This window comes from Ranitomeya imitator, chromosome 1, assembly GCF_032444005.1.
Source record: "Ranitomeya imitator isolate aRanImi1 chromosome 1, aRanImi1.pri, whole genome shotgun sequence".
NCBI classification, from domain to species: Eukaryota; Metazoa; Chordata; class Amphibia; order Anura; family Dendrobatidae; genus Ranitomeya; species Ranitomeya imitator.
The window spans coordinates 905,095,941-905,116,027 of NC_091282.1; the positions used below are offsets into that span (position 1 = coordinate 905,095,941).

The 20,087-nt window shown below is 44.3% G+C and overlaps 1 protein-coding gene across 1 annotated transcript in view; it reads right to left on the bottom strand.

Moving 5' to 3' along the window:
* Positions 1–20,087, bottom strand: part of LOC138658207 (N-acylethanolamine-hydrolyzing acid amidase-like) — a 204,626-nt gene that overhangs the window by 25,979 nt on the left and 158,560 nt on the right. The window contains exons 8-9 of the mRNA XM_069745717.1: positions 14,776–14,842; positions 11,174–11,202 (exon numbers count right to left, since the gene is read on the bottom strand). Of these exons, the coding sequence (XP_069601818.1) occupies positions 11,174–11,202; positions 14,776–14,842 (96 nt within the window). The remainder of the gene's footprint in view (positions 1–11,173; positions 11,203–14,775; positions 14,843–20,087) is intronic.

Genomic DNA, 20,087 nt, shown 5'->3' on the forward strand with positions numbered 1-20,087 from the left:
CACCTATTAAGGTCCTACACACAACTTACTGCTCATGCCTGCCTTACTGTGGAGGTTGGCACCCTAAGAAACAATTTTTTGGCGCCCCCACTCAACGCAGGCTGTCCCTCTCTTCCCTACAATATCCCTCTCAATATAGGTGGGAAAACAATATAGTAAAGAGCAGTGGTGAAAAAAAGCACACAAATATGCACACAAATAAATAAAACACCTTAGAGGCCTCAACAGGCACCCCCAAATACCATTAAAATGATCCAACACACTGCATAGATAACAGCTCAAACCATCAACCAATATTCAGTCCAAACGTGACTGTAGTTGTCCCATATCCATCATGGACAAATAATCATTCCATTGCAAGCCACAGTCCATTCAGGACCCACATAAATAAATAGAATATTTTGGTAGATAATGATGAAAATGACTTAGCGTGTGCTGGTATCGCCCCGACGCATTTCCCCGTTAACACTGTTCATCAGGAGGAAATCATGTGGTCATTGATAATGCCGGATGCTATACAGATGACTAGCATACCAAATGCCGGATGCTATATAGATGAGTAGCATACCAAATGCTACTCATCTATATAGCATCCGGCATTATCAATGACCACATGATTTCCTCCTGATGAACCGTGTTAACGGGGAAACGCGTCGGGGCGATACCAGCACACGCTAAGTCATTTTCATCATTATCTACCAAAATATTCTATTTATTTATGTGGGTCCTGAATGGACTGTGGCTTGCAATGGAATGATTATTTGTCCATGATGGATATGGGACAACTACAGTCACGTTTGGACTGAATATTGGTTGATGGTTTGAGCTGTTATCTATGCAGTGTGTTGGATCATTATAATGGTATTTGGGGGTGCCTGTTGAGGCCTCTAAGGTGTTTTATTTATTTGTGTGCATATTTGTGTGCTTTTTTTCACCACTGCTCTTTACAATATTGTTTTCCCACCTATATTGAGAGGGATATTGTAGGGAAGAGAGGGACAGCCTGCGTTCAGTGGGGGTGCCAAAAAATCGTTTCTTAGGGTGCCAAACTCCACAGTAAGGCAGGCATGAGCAGTAGGTTGTGTGTAGGACCTTAATAGGTGATCTATTTGGTGGTATATATTTTTGTATCATATATGGTATCTAACCAAGTTTTATACTGGGTCAGGGTTTTATATGTAGATGATTAAAAGTGAAGTTTTAAAGTGTGTCTCTTGCGCCAAGAACAAGTCCCCTTGGCAACGGCCAGCTGGTTTGCTTTACCCTCTGCCGGTGGTGAACAGGCCCTGGGAGATGGTCGGGATGGACTTTGTGGTGGGCTTACCCAAGTCTCGTAACTGCACCATTATCTGGGTGATCACCGACCATTTTTCCAAAATGGTGCACTTGGTGCCTCTTCCACGGCTACCTTCTGCACGGGCTCTGGCTGTGTTGTTCATCAAACATATCTTTTGCCTACACGGTATGCCAGACAAAATTGTTAGTGACCGGGGTCCCCAGTTTGCGTCTCGATTCTGGAGAGAGCTTTGTCGTCTACTCAGTATTGAGTTGAATCTCTCTTCGGCATATCATACCAAGACGAATGGGTTGGTAGAGAGGGCCAACCAGACCTTGGTCACATATTTATGACATTTTGTTTCTGCCAGACAGGATGACTGGGCATCCTTGCTACCATGGGCAGAGTTTGCGCTTAACACCGCCGTAGCCAACTCCACCGGTCAGACTTCATTCCTCCTAAATTACGGCCAGCATCCGCGTGTTCCTGTGCCCATGCCTGTGTCTTCCGTCGACTCCAGGGTGGCAGACTGGGCTGAGGAGGCATGGGACATTTGGGACCGCACTCAGGATGCCATTCGGGCCTCCAAGGAGAGAATGAGGTCCTCCGCTGATGCTCATCGGCGCCCCACTCCAACCTTTGCTCCTGGCGACTTAGTGTGGCTCTCTGCCCGTAACATCAGGCTGCGTGTTGAGTCCACTAAGTTTGCACCTCGCTACTTGGGTCCCTTCAAGGTCCTTGAACAGGTTAACCCTGTGGTCTACCGTCTGGCTGTTCCTCCACGCTTGGGTATCACCGACACCTTTCATGTGTCCCTCTTGAAACCCGTATACATGTCCCGGTTTTCCGAATCATCTGCCTGGACATCAGGTTTGTCTACGGACGATTACGAGGCGAACGCTATTTTGGGGTGCAAGGTGGTACGTGACAAAAAATTCTATTTGGTGGATTGGAAGGGTTATGGCCCAGAGGACAGGTCCTGGGAGCCTGCTGAACACATTCGAGCTCCACAGCTCATTGCTGCCTTCGAGCGTAGCAAGGTCCAAGGAGGGGGGGCCATGTTAGGTGTCGAGTTCCCGCCTCTGCACAGGGGGAATCTCGAACCATCTCTGCTGCGGTCTCCCATTCTTCTCCAGCCACAGTGGAGTCTGCTCAGCAGAGACGTCGGTCCCAGCGTCTTGCCCAGTCTCACTCTGTGCATAGGGTTACTGCTGCTTTTCCTGCTTCTGCCATTGAAGCCAGTGCTGGGCAGCGGCGAGCAGACGCTTTTGGGACTAAGTCCTGCTTTTTCCCTTCTGAGCATGCCCAGGGTGAGATCTCACATTGGAGATCGAGGGTCACATGCTCAGATGCTGCAGCAGTTCTCATTGGCCCTTCAGGAAGGTCCTGAAGGTGCTAAACTTCTGTGGCAGCTTCCTATTGGTCATTTATTGGAAGGTCCTATACATGCTGCAGCTATATAAGCTTCGCATGACCGCACGGCCATGCGCTAGTGTACAATTGTAATCGTGTGTGTTTTGATGAGTGCAAGTCGTTCCTTAAAAAACCCATCCCTTGTGTATGACTGTTCGCGTAAGGTGTATGGCTGCAATCTAGCGCCCGGCTGAACTCACAGCGTTAACACACGAAACAGCGCCTACTGCTGTGACCGCCAGTACGGTGCCATGCGCCACTAGAGCGCTTCTTTAACCCAAGTCAGGGTGGTTAGTGGCGTCCGCCAGTAGGGCACAGTTCGCACTCTCGTGCTAATTAATTATTAGTTTTGTTACGTGCCGTACTGCGGCCCTGTGACGCAACAGGGTTCGCTTCCTTCACACAGGGTGAAGTTAACCCGTGTGTGTATTCACATTGTACCGCCATATAGTCCGTCATTACTTGGCAGCAGGTTCCTTCTCTGCACAGTGGACCCCGGGCTGCGAACGCACCTTATTCTATCGTATTATTTGGTGCGTTCCGCTTGCCCTAACATTACACTAGCGCCAGGGTCTGGCTAGTAATGACGGACAAACAGCAATCCTTGCGGTATATACAGCAGCTGGAGGGTAGGTTGGCGGCTCTCGAGAGCTCAACCTCAGCTGTGGATGTTACCGCAGTTGCTGTACAGGCTGCTAGCGTGGCTGCAGCAACCTTGTCCACTGCCACCCCTGTTCCAACATTATCTCGCCTCCCGCTGCCAGAAAATTTTTCTGGAGATAGCAAATCTTGTAGGGGATTCGTGCGTCAGTGTTCTATTCACCTCGAACTCCTGGCTGCACGTTTTCCCACAGAGCGGGCTAAGGTGGGATTTATTGTGTCTCTCTTGTCGGATAGGGCGTTGGAATGGGCTACGCCGCTGTGGGAGCGTGGCGATCATGTGGTGCAGAGTGCTCCGCTGTTCCTGAGCACTCTGAAACAGGTCTTTTTAGGACCTCAAGTCACCCATGATACTGAGCTCCAACTGCTGGCATTAACTCAGGGTGAGTCCTTGGTCAGCCATTTTGCCATCCACTTCCGCACTTTAGCTTCTGAGCTGGAGTGGTCAGATAAAGCCCTTATCCCCATATTTTGGAGGGGGCTGGCTGATCACGTGAACAACGCTCTGGCCACTAGGGAGATTCCTGCCACACTGGAGGAGTTAATAACTGTCTCTACTCGTATTGACCTCCGTTTTAACGAGTGGAGGTTAGAGCGAGCCCAGTGTAGGCAGAGGTGTCGGCTGGCTCCTACCTTCGCCAAACCTCTGGAATCTCCGGTCCTGGTTCCTGAGTCACATGAGGCCATGGAAGTGTCACGAGCGGGATCTAAGTCCCGGACTGCTTGTGCACTCAAGGTCTGTCATGTTTGCCAGCAGTCAGAACATCTTGCCACCAGATGTCCCCAGCGGTCGAGGAAACGTCAGCATCTAGTGGTAGTAGGTGGAGGTACACTAGACACGGCGACGTTTGCCTCCAAATTGTCCTTTAAGGGGACAATTATTATAGGCACAGTATAGTATGGCACAGTTCGCACTCTCGTGCTAATTAATTATTAGTTTTGTTACGTGCGGTACTGCGGCCCTGTAACGCAACAGGGTTCGCTTTCTTCACACAGGGTGAAGTTAACCGGTGTGTGTCTTCACATTGTACCGCCATATAGTCCGTCATTACTTGGCAGCAGTTTCCATCTCTGCACGGTGGACCCCAGGCTGTGAACGCACCTTATTCTATCTTATTATTTGGTGCGTTCCGCTAGCCCTAACACATAGTCTGGAAGTTGAATCCATTCTGGCTAAAATTAATAGACTCCAATGATAGGACTGTTAACCAGTTGAATTGCTTCATTTCGTCCCTCCCGGAGCCCCAAAACACCAACCTATTTTGGGATGCCCTTAAGGCGTATCTAAGGAGATGTTTATCTTCTACAATCTCTTATATAAAAAGATGACCTCAAGAAGAGGAAGATGACGAGATGGAGCAACAACTGAAAGACTCGGAGACCACATATATATCTGATCCAACTAATGGTAATAGAATTGAGTGGCTAACTTCCCAGAGGTTATATGCTCAGCATACAGACACTAAATCTAAACGTAAATTATTTTTCACTTGTCAATCCTATTTTGAATTAGGAAGCCAAGCTAGTAAATTTCTGGCCTTCTTGGTACGCCATCACAACATATCTAATACTATATTACAGATTCGAACACCAGACGGATCACTAGAAATACTTCACTGTTTCCACGATTATTACAAGTCGCTATATACATCTAAGTGTGACTTTGATATTCTGGAAAACTTGGATTATTTATCGGATGTAGCATTTCCTGCACTGAGTTCAGCCCATCGAGCCTTCATGGATGCTGCATTCACCTTGAAGGAGATAGAGTGTGCTGTGATGGATATGGCCTCTGGGAAGGCTCCTGGTCCAGACGGGTTTCCCATTGAATTATATAGGAAATATCGTGACACACTGGCACCACTTTTATTGAGAGTGTTTCGGGGGATGTGGGAGGAAGGATCTATGCCTGACACCTTTTATGAGGCAAACATTATTATACTTAAGAAGGAGGGGAAAAACCCTTCGGAATGTGGATCTTACCACCCTATATCGTTGGTAAATGTAGATTATAAAATTTTTACGAAAATTCTAGCTACTAGACTAAACTCGATTATATTAGACCTTATACATCCGGACCAAACGGGCTTTATGCCGGGTAAAAATACTTCTATTAACATTAGACGAGTCCAGTCGGTGGTTCAATATAGCTCATTGGTGCCAGACAACTCCTGGGCATTGGCATCGCTGGATGCGGCCAAAGCCTTTGACTCCCTCGAGTGGCCCTTTCTATCAGCATGTCTGCAAAAATATGGTTTCGGGGATAAATTCTTAAAATGGGTAGGTCTATTATATATGAAGCCTAGAGCCCGTATAATTGTAAATGGCTCCATTTCTAAACCCTTTTCACTATACAGAGGGACCCACCAGGGGTGTCCCCTCTCCCCGGCCCTCTTCGCCCTCGCGATAGAGGCACTGGCGATACGCGTAAGGTCTTCTCCCGACATTAGAGGTATAGACATAGCTGGTCGTGTGGATATCATCGGTCTATACGCTGATGATATGGTGATATTTATGGATAAGGCGAAGGAAACATTGCCACAGGTAATTGCCACTATAAACAAATTTAGTAAATACTCAGGATCTATATACATAATTGTCTAAGGGGTACTTCCGTCTGTCTGTCTGTCCTTTTGTCATGGTTATTCGTTCGCTGATTGGTCTCGGCAGCTGCCTGTCATGGCTGCCGTGACCAATCAGCGACGGCCACAGTCCGATTAGTCCCTCCCCTACTCCCCTGCACTCACTGCCCGGCGCCCGCTCCGTAATGCCGCTCACACAGGGTTAATGGCAGCGGTAACGGCCCGCGGTGTAACGGACTCCGTTACCGCTGCTATTAACCCTGTGTGTCCCCCAACTATTTACTATTGATGCTGCCTATGCAGCATCAATAGTAAAAATATATATAAAAAAAAAAACCTGCTATACTCACCCTCCGCCACCTTTCTCGCTCCTCGCCACGCTCCCCGGACCGCTCCATTGCAAGCGGCAGCTTGCGGTGAGGTCCCGTCCCAGGGCTGGTGTGCGGCAAGGACCTGCCGTGACGTCACGGTCATGTGACCGTGCCGTCATCATAGGTCCTGCTCACACCAGCCCTGGGACTTGCAATGGAACTCGGCTTCAGGAAAATGGCCGCCGCCATCTCCATCTGCGCACGCGCGGCATCCCGCGGCCATGTTCCTGAAGCCCCGGACCTCCGGAAGATGGCCGCCGCCAGCGATAATCCGTAGACAGTGTTACAACGCCCCTGCGGAAGGTGAGTATGTGTTTATTTTTTATTTTTTTGCACCTGTGTCATACGTGGCTGGGCAATATACTACATAGCTGGCCAATATACTACATAGCTGGGCAATATACTACATGGGCTGTGCAATATGCTACGTGGCTCTGTGCTGTACGCAATATACTACGTGATTGGACAATATACTACATGGCTGAGCAATCTACTACGTGGCTGAGCAATATACTACGTAACTGGGCAATATACTACGTGACTGAGCAACGATACCCCTTAGACCCCAGTCCAGAGCCACTCACCTAGCCAAATTAGTTCTCATGCTTCGCACTGACGAGGGCCAACAGCCCGAAACACCGTGTCTGCTAATTGAGATACTAATTTGGCTTTTATCCTAAGTCATATTGCATGACTCGTTAAAAAGTTGATTGTGACTTGTAGGATCGCTACTTCCAACAGGTGGCGCTATAGAGTTTAAGTCCTCTTTTTCTCCGAAGAGGCAATTTGCATATTATACTCCCCTTGATCCATTAATTTGTATATTTGGAGTATGGGAGGAGGAGACTTGGGATCATTATATTGATATTTTCTTACGAGAGACGCTCTTTATGGCACGGAATGTGTTGGCACTGCGGTGGTTGGGGAGCTCATGTCCATCTCTGAGAACTTGGATCGACCTGGTAACTTCGATTATTCCATGAACGTACGCTGTACCAGAATAGAGGGTGTCTGGGCAAATTTGAAAAAATCTGGGGTAGATGGAATTCTTCCCATCTTACGCTATAGATATGTCATGATTGGCTTTGGTGCTGGTTGGGGGTATCGCATAGGGGACAGACTTTTAACAACTTGCATGCTCCTCCGTCAAAAATGTTACCCCAGTGATCAACTGCAGTAACATTTCTGGCTTAGGGTATGTGCACACATAGAAAGCTCCTTTGCGGATTTTTCCGCAGCAGATTTGATAAATCCGCAGTGCAAAACTGCTGCGGTTTTTCCTGCGGATTTATTGCGGCTTCTATTGCGGATTCCGCTGCGATTTTACATCTGCAGTTTTCTATTGGATCAGGTGTAAAAACGCTGCGGATTCCACACAAAGAATTGACATGCTGCGGAAAATAAAACGCTGCGTTTCCGTGCGTTTTTTTTTCCACAGCATGTGCACTGCGGATTTCGTTTCCCATAGATTTACATTGTACTGTAAACTCATGGGAAACTGCTGCGGATCCGCAGCTGCGGAAACGCTGCGGATCCGCAGCAAAATCCGCAACGTGTGCACATACCCTTAAGGTACCCCACAACTTTCCAATAATTTTTCGGGCAGGCTTTGACACACTCCCTCCTCATTAGCTTCATCCCACTTTGGCATAGCTGGACGAAACTAGCGTGAAAACATCAAAAGTTGCAACATTTTTCAAGGTGTTTTACAACAGAATTCTGGCAGAAACGCCCTTGTGAATCGAGCTCTTTGTGTCTTCACTATGTGTTTAAATTGATTTTACAGTCATATTCCTCTTCGTCTTTCCTCTCTTTCCTTAAGGCCCCTTCACATTAAGCGACGCTGCAGCGATACCGACAACGATCCGGATCGCTGCAGCGTCGCTGTTTGGTCGCTGGAGAGCTGTCACACAGACCGCTCTCCAGCGACCAACGATGCCGGTAACGAGGGTAAACATCGGGTAACTAAGCGCAGGGCCGCGCTTAGTAACCCGATGTTTACCCTGGTTACCATGCTAAAAGTAAAAAAAAACAAACACTAGATACTTACCTACCGCTGTCTGTCCTCCAGCGCTGCGCTCTGCTTCTCTGCTCTCCTCCTGTACTGGCTGTGAGCCGGAAAGCAGAGCGGTGACGTCACCGCTCTGCTTTCCGGCTCACAGCCAGTACAGGAGGAGTGCAGAGCACAGCGCTGGAGGACAGACGGCTGTAGGTAAGTATCTAGTGTTTTTTTTTTTTTACTTTTAGCATGGTAACCAGGGTAAACATCCGGTTACTAAGCGCGGCCCTGCGCTTAGTTACCCGATGTTTACCCTGGTTACCAGTGAAGACATCGCTGGATCGGTGTCACACACGCCGATCCAGCGATGTCAGCAGGAGTCCAGCGACGAAATAAAGTTCTGGACTTTCTTCAGCGACCAACGATCTCCCAGCAGGGGCCTGATCGTTGGTCGCTGTCACACATAACGATTTCATTAACGATATCGTTGCTACGTCACAAATAGCAACGATATCGTTAACAATATCGTTATGTGTGAAGGTACCTTTACACTGTATATTATATACCGTACATGGTAACATAGTAACATAGTAACATAGTTAGTAAGGCCGAAAAAAGACATTTGTCCATCCAGTTCAGCCTATATTCCATCATAATAAATACCCAGATCTACGTCCTTCTACAGAACCTAATAATTGTATGATACAATATTGTTCTGCTCCAGGAAGACATCCAGGCCTCTCTTGAACCCCTCGACTGAGTTCGCCATCACCACCTCCTCAGGCAAGCAATTCCAGATTCTCACTGCCCTAACAGTAAAGAATCCTCTTCTATGTTGGTGGAAAAACCTTCTCTCCTCCAGACGCAAAGAATGCCCCCTTGTGCCCGTCACCTTCCTTGGTATAAACAGATCCTCAGCGAGATATTTGTATTGTCCCCTTATATACTTATACATGGTTATTAGATCGCCCCTCAGTCGTCTTTTTTCTAGACTAAATAATCCTAATTTCGCTAATCTATCTGGGTATTGTAGTTCTCCCATCCCCTTTATTAATTTTGTTGCCCTCCTTTGTACTCTCTCTAGTTCCATTATATCCTTCCTGAGCACCGGTGCCCAAAACTGGACACAGTACTCCATGTGCGGTCTAACTAGGGATTTGTACAGAGGCAGTATAATGCTCTCATCATGTGTATCCAGACCTCTTTTAATGCACCCCATGATCCTGTTTGCCTTGGCAGCTGCTGCCTGGCACTGGCTGCTCCAGGTAAGTTTATCATTAACTAGGATCCCCAAGTCCTTCTCCCTGTCAGATTTACCCAGTGGTTTCCCGTTCAGTGTGTAATGGTGATATTGATTCCCTCTTCCCATGTGTATAACCTTACATTTATCATTGTTAAACCTCATCTGCCACCTTTCAGCCCAAGTTTCCAACTTATCCAGATCCATCTGTAGCAGAATACTATCTTCTCTTGTATTAACTGCTTTACATAGTTTTGTATCATCTGCAAATATCGATATTTTACTGTGTAAACCTTCTACCAGATCATTAATGAATATGTTGAAGAGAACAGGTCCCAATACCGACCCCTGCGGTACCCCACTGGTCACAGCGACCCAGTTAGAGACTATACCATTTATAACCACCCTCTGCTTTCTATCACTAAGCCAGTTACTAACCCATTTACACACATTTTCCCCCAGACCAAGCATTCTCATTTTGTGTACCAACCTCTTGTGCGGCACGGTATCAAACGCTTTGGAAAAATCGAGATATACCACGTCCAATGACTCACCGTGGTCCAGCCTATAGCTTACCTCTTCATAAAAACTGATTAGATTGGTTTGACAGGAGCGATTTCTCATAAACCCATGCTGATATGGAGTTAAACAGTTATTCTCATTGAGATAATCCAGAATAACATCCCTCAGAAACCCTTCAAATATTTTACCAACAATAGAGGTTAGACTTACTGGCCTATAATTTCCAGGTTCACTTTTAGAGCCCTTTTTGAATATTGGCAAAAAGTGGCAAAAAAAAATGGTGATAGATATTATAAAGCTCTAGCTACACAATTAAGAATATTTTTAGTTGAGTATCTTTGAAAAGTTCCTAGAATTTGTACTTATGAAGATATGGGACAAATAAACTAAATTTTAGCAACGGTTCAATACATACCATTTCAGTCAAGTTCCCACAATGAGTATTTGGTGCGTTTTTGTGTGTGCAATAAATGCATCATTTTACTGTTCCAGCAATGCGTATTGGATTTATAGAAATCATACGTTCATTGTGTTTGTTTGTTTTTTCACTGTGAAAACTGACATCTGGTAAGATTTTAAAAAATCTGCAAAATGTCAATTCCTTCTGTGGTAAATACTGTATACAATATCTTTTATTTACAGATTAATCTTATATACTTAAATGAGACGAGAAAACAGATAAAAATGTGTTTTTACTGCATTTCTGTAGCAGAAAAACAATAAAAGCACATATAATCCGCACATGACCTTATCAATAAAGTTTTATCAAATTTAAGTATTAGGAAGTTTTAAAAACAAAGCAATTTGACCTACAAAAAAGGGCCAAAATCTGCTGCTGAAAAAAACATAGTAAAAACGCATGTAAAATAATGCACTAAAATACACAATGAAAAAAATGCAAGTCACATAATTTAGCTAATTGGGGAAGAAATGCTGCAGTAAAATTGTAACATCAGAAACTGACTAAATACTTATAGTGTGAACCTAGCCTTGAAGTAATTTTTGAGATGGCAGACATTGGACATTATACCAATACAAAATGCATCAAATAAAATTTACAATATACTGAGCAGAATTGAGTAATGAATATATTTTAGGTGCTTTCCTTACCGATTAAAAACTGGACGATTTGATAAAACCTTCAAAAGGGTAAAGAAAAATGTCACCTTAGTTATGGGTCAAATGAGGATGTATGGAATCAGTACAAAATCCAGACATAACTAACAGGAACAGTTTACTAAGCTTAAAGGGAACCTGACAGATCCCCCATGACCCTCAAGCTGTCAGCATGTGTTTATTCTTATGCTGACACTCTGCCTAATAAGCCTTTTGTACAATAAAAAAAGAATGTGAAAAATCTCTTGCAATATAATAATTAGTGTCAGACTAGTGGAGGGGACGTTGTTTCCCAAAACTTGTGGTCCTAGTTATTATATCACCGTTTCCCTGATAACTTGATTTGCAAGAGCCGGCAGTATGCGAGTCTCACGAATGTGTGCAACTTTCATCATTTTGTCTCTGTGCTCAGTGTAACCTGGTGAACATTCCTTGTCTTAATGGGGGATCTATCAGGTGTCCTTTTAATTGAAAACTTGTCATCTTTTAGGACAAATAATAGCATTTACAGTACAATGCCAAAGCCAAGTTAGCTTGTCTTTGGACAAACTGAAAAAACTGCTATAAGCTATCTTCACACATTGCATCCTGTAAAAAAATGGATTGAAACAGATATGTGCACAAAAGTATCTCAAGCTGATAAGCATTTGACATATATATATTCTATGTACAGTTGTGCTTAAAAGTTTACATACCCCGGCTGAATTTTTGCTTTCTTGTTTGCTGGTACTCAGTGTGTGTACAAAAAAGCTAAGTGAGTTTCTGGAATCCAGACAGACTCTATCATCTTTCATCCAGCCACTGATGTTTCTGGATTGTGACTCATGGGGAAGTCAAAAGAATTGTCAATGGATCTACGGGAAAAGGTAGTTGAACTGTATAAAACAGGAAAGGGATACAAAAAGATATCCAAGGAATTGATAATGCCAGTCAGCAGCGTTTAAACTGTGATTAACAAATGGAAAATCAGGGGCTCTGTAAAAATAAAACCACAGACAGGTAGACCAACAAAAATGTCGTTCACAACTGCCAGGAAAATTGTTCGAGATGCAAAGAAAAACCCACAAGTAACATCAGCTGAAATACAGGATTCTCTGAAAACTAGCGGTGTGGTTGTTTCAAGATGCACAATAAGGAGGCACTTGAAGAAAAATGGACTGCATGGTTGAGTTGCCAGAGGAAAGCCATTACTACGCAAATGCCACAAAGTATCTAGCCTACATTATGCAAAACAGCACAGAGACAAGCCTCAAAACTTCTGGAACAAGGTAATTTGGAGTGATGAGACCAAAATTTTACTTTTTGGCCACAACCATAAACGTTACATTTGGAGAGGGGTCAACAAGACCTGTGATGAAATGAACACCATTACTACTGTAAAGCACGGAGCTGGATTGCTGATGTCTTGGGGATGTGTGCGCTACAAAGGTACAGGAAACTTGGTCAAAGTTGAAGGAAAGATGAATGCAGCATGTTATCAGCAAATATTGGAGGTAAATTTGCAATCATCAGCCCGGAAGCTGGGCACGGGATGTACTTGGACGTTCCAACATGACAACGATCTAAAACACAAGGCCAGGTCGGCCTGTCATTGGCTACAGCAGAACAAAGTGAAGGTTCTGGAGTGGCCATCTTAGTCTCCTGACCTCAGCATCATTGAGCCACTCTGGGGAGATCTCAAGTGTGCAGTTCATGCTAGACAGCCCAGGAATTTATAGGAACTGGAGGCATTTTGCCAAGAAGAGTGGGCAGCTTTACCATCTGAAAAAAAAGACTTCTAGCTGCAGCGCAGCATGGTGGCGCAGTGGTTAGCACAGCAGCCTTGCAGCGCTGGAGTCCTGGGTTCAAACCCCACCAAAGACAACATCTGGAAAGAGTTTGTATGTTCTCTCTGTGTTTGCGAGGGTTTCCTCTGGATACTCCAGTTTCCTCCCACATTCCAAAGACAATTCTGATAGGGAATTTAGATTGTGAGCCCCAACGGGATAGCGATGATAATGTGTGCAACCTGTAAAGCACTGCGGAATATGTTTGCGCTATATAAAAAAAAATAAAGATTATTATTATTGATGATGTTAGAAGGAGCAAAAAACGGTATTAAAGCATGGGGTATGTAAAGTTTTGATCAGGGTCATTTGGATGTTTTGGGTTGTCATTATGACTTAAAAAGAGACACCACATTAGTTTGACAATAAATGGCTTCACCCAACCATTAACCATGAGTGGAGAAAAAGTTTTGGTGTTATCATTCATATTCTCTGAAAAAAGGCCAAGAAAGCATAAATTCTGCCGGGGTATGTAAACTCTAAGGCTATGTGTCCACGTTGCAGAATTAAAGCAGAATTTTCTGCTTCAAGTCCGCACACCCTTGGCAGGAAAAACGCATGCGGATTTAGACGCTTTTTATACACGTTTTTATGCGATTTTAAAGCGTTTGTCTAATGCATGTCTATGAGTGCGTAATTGCAACGATTCCGCAAAAATAGTGAACATGCTGCGTTTTTTACTGCGATGCGTTTCCGCCATGGAAAAAACGCAGCATGGGCACATCAATTGCGGAATACATTAGAAATTAATGGGATGCTGTTTAAGCGTTTTAAATCACGGCAAATAGCTTAAAAAACACAACGTGGGAACATAGCCTAAATGTAAAAACAAACATATCTACTTTTAAAAGCATTCTTTACAGTACAAATGGATATGTTCAGTACACCACAAAACAAGCCTAAATTGCAGTCTATGGAAGGCTAATGCAAACAAATTGTCATACATCTGCATTTGTTTTTTTTTATACGTTTTTTTTCCATGTTTCTTGTTTTTCAGAAATCTAGGCACATGATTTCCCAACACTTCCCACACCATGTGACTTAAAAAAAAATCTGTTTTTTTTTTTTTTTTTTTTTTAAAACAACCTGTCAACACATTTTGTAATGTAAAATAAAAACAAGGCTGTAATGGCGCTGTAATACAGAATAAATGGATTCCTTTGGTGAAGCAATCTGTTTTGTTCTTCTTTATTTACCATTTGAAGTTTTCTGCAATTTAGATTTCAGTGCACAGGGGCCGGACTGCACACTGGGTTTTTTCTCCCTTTTTGTTATTCCCCAGTCCCTCTGCCCTGAATGACAGCTCGCTGATAAGATTTTAGAGGTAAGTCATTCACAGACCGGAGGTGAGAAAAGGGTCTCAGGAATCACAGACAGGGAGAAGACCCAGTGCACAGTCCTGCCCATGTGCCCCAAAACCTAATTAGCAAAAACAACTTCAAATGGTGATTAAAGAAGAGCAACAAATCAGATTTCTTCATAAAAGATATCAAATTAATCTGTATTGCAGCACCATTACAGCCATGTCTTTACTTCACATTACAAAATTGTGCTGACAGGCTCTCTTTAAATAAACAGACATTTTTTTAACAATATGTAAATGTGGTGTAAAACAAGCCTAAGAGGTGTGCCCCAATACTTTTATCCGTATAGTGTTGGTATATACAGTATTATATAAACACACAAAAAGTAAGGTGCACAGGTCAAAGGGTGTGTTAGATAGGTATATACATATATATAGAAATAAAGTAGATTTAGAATTATACAAACCTTATATAATGTATCTTTATTTATATTTTCCTGCCCAGTTGCATTTAAGTCTTGGTTTGCAGTATACCTTTAGGGTATAAAACATAGTAAATATTCTTACATTTGCACTTCAGTTTGCCTAATATTTTTTAGACTTTAGTTAAAGGGGTATTCTGGTTGGAAAAAGTTATCAAGTCTCCACATGATTGGTGATGAGACCCCCACTTATTGCCAGAAGCACTTTTTTTTCTTTTTAGAATGAAGAAACAATGCACATGTTCAGCGTTATGTGGCAGTCCCTTAAAGGAAGAATGAAACGGTGGTCAAGCACATGCACAGCTCTTCCCTTCTAAGGCTGCCGTCACACTAGCAGTATTTGGTCAGTATTTTACATCAGTATTTGTAAGCCAAAACCAGGAGTGGGTGATAAATACAGAATTGGTGCATATGTTTCTATTATACTTTTCCTCTGATTGTTCCACTCCTGGTTTTGGCTTACAAATACTGATGTAAAATACTGACCAAATACTGCTAGTGTGACGGCAGCCTAAGGCCGGGATCACACAAATGCGAGAAATACGTCCGAGTCTCGCATAGTAATACCCGGCATTGCCGCCGTCTCTCTGGAGCGGAGCGTGCAGCTCCATGTATTGCTATGCGGCCGCACTCTCCGCTCCTGAGTGACGGCGGCAATGCCGGGTATTACCATGCGAGACTCGGACGTATTTCTCGCATGTGTGATCCCGGCCTAATGGGGATAAAAGTGCTCTGTTCTGGTGATCAGTATGGATCCCAGCAGTCTGAGTGTGAGAGATCAAGTATGTACAGCTGTTTATCGCCATAGGTTCTTCTGTATAAGTCCATATGCTCCGCTGCATAAATCCGTATCCAGTGTAATTCCACTCAAGTTGCCGACTCTCACCTGATCTGATATTTCATGTATAAAAGACTAAAAAGACACACACTCACTATATCAACGCCACGGTATATATAAAAATAATTAAAATAATCTTAAGAAATAAAATACTTAAAGGGAACCTGTCACCCCGTTTTTTCAGATTGAGCTATAAATACTGTTAAATAGGGCCTGCGCTGTGCGTTACTATAGTGTATGTAGTGTACCCTGATTCCCCATGTATGCTGAGAAATACATTACCAAAGTCGCCGTTTTCGCCTGTCAATCAGGCTGGTCTGGTCAGGTGGGCGTGTTCACAGCGCTCTTTTCTTCTCCAGCTTTCCGTTGGTGGCGTAGTGGTGTGCGCATGTCCAAGGTCCGAATTCCCTGCGCCCACGTGAAGACACAGCGCGCGATCTGCGCTGTAATCCCTTGCATCGGTGGGGGCGGCCATCTTCCTGGGGCCGCGCGTGCGCAGATGGAGTGCTCTGCTGCACGGGGCTTCAGGAAAATGGCCGCGGGATGCCGCGCGTGCGCATTAGAGATCGCGGCGGCCATTTTCCCAAAGCCGAGTTTGCATCTCGGCTTTGGAAAAATGGCCGCCGCGATCTCTAATGCGCACGCGCGGCATCCCGCGGCCATTTTCCTGAAGCCCCGTGCAGCAGAGCACTCCATCTGCGCACGCGCGGCCCCAGGAAGATGGCCGCCCCCACCGATGCAAGGGATTACAGCGCAGATCGCGCGCTGTGTCTTCACGTGGGCGCAGGGAATTCGGACCTTGGACATGCGCACACCACTACGCCACCAACGGAAAGCTGGAGAAGAAAAGAGCGCTGTGAACACGCCCACCTGACCAGACCAGCCTGATTGACAGGCGAAAACGGCGACTTTGGTAATGTATTTCTCAGCATACATGGGGAATCAGGGTACACTACATACACTATAGTAACGCACAGCGCAGGCCCTATTTAACAGTACTTATAGCTCAATCTGAAAAAACGGGGGTGACAGGTTCCCTTTAAAATACTTTTTATAAAAATGGATATATATAGTGTATAGGGTGTGTGACACGGAAAAAAGTGGAGCCCACTCAGTATATAGAGAACACCAAAACCTAAAGCAAGGATCAAAAGAAGGAGGACCACCAGGCTAGGATGTGCAAATATTCAATTTTATTATTTATTATGGTAACAAATGGTAATATAGTATTATAAAATTATTAAAAAGATGTGCACTGCAGGATATATACTGCTATAAATATTACATAGGTATATACATAATAGTAACCCTCAGTAAAAAAAGGGGAAGGCAAAACCTGATGCTGAAAAGAGAAAAATATTTTTTGTGGAAAAAATATATATCTGTATAAAATATATATACCGTATATACACATATATATCTATAAGTGAATAAAGTGCTCAGGTGCTATAATAAACAAAGTGTTTGCACTGGTCCAGAATAATATAGGGCCAGCGTAAATATCAGAACACCGCTATGAATGTAAAAATAGTGATAAAAAGTAATTAAGAGCATACAGGTACCTTAGTGGGGTTACTGTCCTTGTGCACAACGCGCCCCGACGCGCATTTCGGTACAGTTTCCTTCGTCAGGGGGGGTAAATAACAGTATAACGCCAGGTTTTTATAATGCGTGCACTACAATGATTAGCCGCGGTCCGAGTACCCACAGCGCATGCGCAGCCAGGAGGTCCCGGAAGTCCCGGAGCACGACGTCACATGACTGGACGCACGGCATTATGGATCCGGCGTAACCAAGGCCACAGCGACGCTACACTCCAGGGCATTGGGGCACAGACCACGCATGCGCACAACTAGGAGCACGCAACCATTGGGTACAGATAAACAACAAGGTAACTAAGGACAGCGCGATCATCATATAGGAAATAAGTGGGGATTTATTCTAAAAAAACATATGGTGATTAAAAAAGGTCCCTAATTAGCCCATAAATGTGAGTCAAAAAATCCCGGAGTCCCGCGTCACGTGACCAGACGCACGGAGAAATCCGGCGTTATCAAGGCCACAGTGCAGCAATATCAGGGGCATAGACCACGCATGCGCATAACCAAAAACACACCCACAGTGGACGCAGATAAGAAGATAGAGTGACAATGGACAGCGCGATCATCATGATCGAATAGCGGGGGTGGCACTATTATGTATGTAAATATAACATGCAAAAGCCATTTAGCAATATCAAATATAACTAATTAGCTCAAACTAATATGGGTCAAAAAAAAATACCACAAAGGGACTGCAATGATATTATATATACATATATAGAGAGCCATATACATGGACAAAACGTGAAAGAGAAATATAAAAATAAAAAAATATATAAAAAAATAAATAAAAATAAATAAAGTAGAAAAAAGAAATAAAAATAATGAATATAAATATAAAAATAAATATGAAAATAAATATAATAATAATAAATAAAAATAAATTGTTAATAAATCCCCACTTTTTTGCATCACAACACCCTGGAGTGTGCTAGTCACTTTATATTGTATACGTTCAGGTTTGGGCACCTATGACTGTGCACCTCCCCTATTTAGGCTGTGCTTAGCATCTTCTATATCACAGCTTTATCCAGTAAACTTTTCTATTTAATCTGATTATTGATAAGACATTTCCATGCTGTGCTTGTAGCGATTAAAAAAACCCCGCCAGAATTGTTTTTTTTGGTCGCCGCAACATTGCATTAAAATGCAATGATGGGCGATCAAAAGAACATATCTGCACCAAAATGGTATCATTAAAAGCGTCAGCTCGGCACGCAAAAAATAAGCCCCCAGCCAACCCAAGATCACGAAAAATGGAGACGTTTACAGGTATCGGAAAATGGCGTAATTTTTTTTTTTAAGCAAATTTGGGAATTTTTTTTCACCACTTAGATAAAAATTAACCTAGACATGTTTGGTGTCTATGAACTCGTAATGACCTGGAGAATCATAATGGCAGGTGAGTTTTAGCATTTAGTGAACCTAGCAAAAAAGCCAAGCAAAAAACAAGTATGAGATTGCACTTTTTTTGCAATTTCACTGCACTTCGACTTTTTTTTCCCATTTTCGAGTACACTACATGCTAAAACCAATGATGTCTTTCAAAAGTACAACTCGTCATATTGACGGAAAAATAAAAAAGTTATGGCTGTGGGAAGAATGGGAGCGAAAAACGAAAACGCAAAACCTAAAAAAGCTGGGGTCATGAAGGGATTAAAGTCACTATAAGGCTGGAGTCACACTCAGCGTAAGACAATACGGTCCGTAATATGCTGAAAAGTCCCCAAAATAGTGGTCCGTAGCTCCTCCGTAGGCAGGGTGTGTCAGCGTATTTTGCGCATGGCATCCTCCGTATGTAATCCGTATGTATATATATTATTACTTCATACAGCGCTAGATAGCTTTAACCCCTTAGCGACCGCCGATACGCCTTTTAACGGCGGCCGCTAAGGGTACTTAAACCACAGCGCCGTTAATTAACGGCGCTGTGGAAAAAGTAAATAGCGCCCCCCAAAGTCGGATTTTCTCCGGGGTCTCGGCTGCCGGGGGTAGCCGAGATCCCAGAGAACATGATTCAGGGGTTTTTTACCGACCCCGCATTTGCGATCGCCGGTAATTAACCGTTTACCGGCGATCACAAAATAAAAAACGATATCTCTTATTAATTTCTCTGTCCTCCGATGTGATCGCACATCAGAGGACAGAGAAAAGGGGTCCCAGGTAGCCCCCGATACTCACCTATCTCCCCCGGTGCTCCTCGTGGCTCCCGGTGGGCGCCGCCATCTTCAAAATGGCGGGCGCATACGCAGTGCGCCCGCCGGCCGGCATCGGGAGAATCTTTGGGGTCTTGGCTGCCGGGGGTACCCGAGACCCCAAAGAACATGATCGGGGTCGGTTTTACCGACCCCTGTTTTGCGATCGCTGGTAATTAACTGTTTACCGGCGACCGCAAAAAAAAAAAAAAAAATCAAAGTGTAATTCTCTGTCCTCTGATGTGATCGCACATCAGAGGACAGAGAAATAGGGGGATTCGGGGACCCTATCATACTCACCGGTGTCCCTGGATCCTCCTGCTGCTCCTCCTGGCTGCCGGGGAAAAGAAAATGGCGGGCGCATGCGCAGTGCGCCCGCCATCCATCGCCATCTGCCAGCCGACAGGAGAAGAGCAGTTGGGGCTAAAATTAGGGTTAGGGCTAGGGTTAGGGCTAGGGATAGGGCTAGGGTTAGGGCTAGGGCTAGGGCTAGGGTTAGAGCTAGGGTTAGGGCTAGGGTTAGGGCTAGGGTTAGGGTTGGGGCTAAATTTAGGGTTAGGGTTGGGGCTAAATTCAGGGTTAGGGTTCTTTCACACTTACGTCGGTACAGGGCCGTCGCAATGCGTCGGCCCGACATACCGACGCACGTTGTGAAAATTGTGC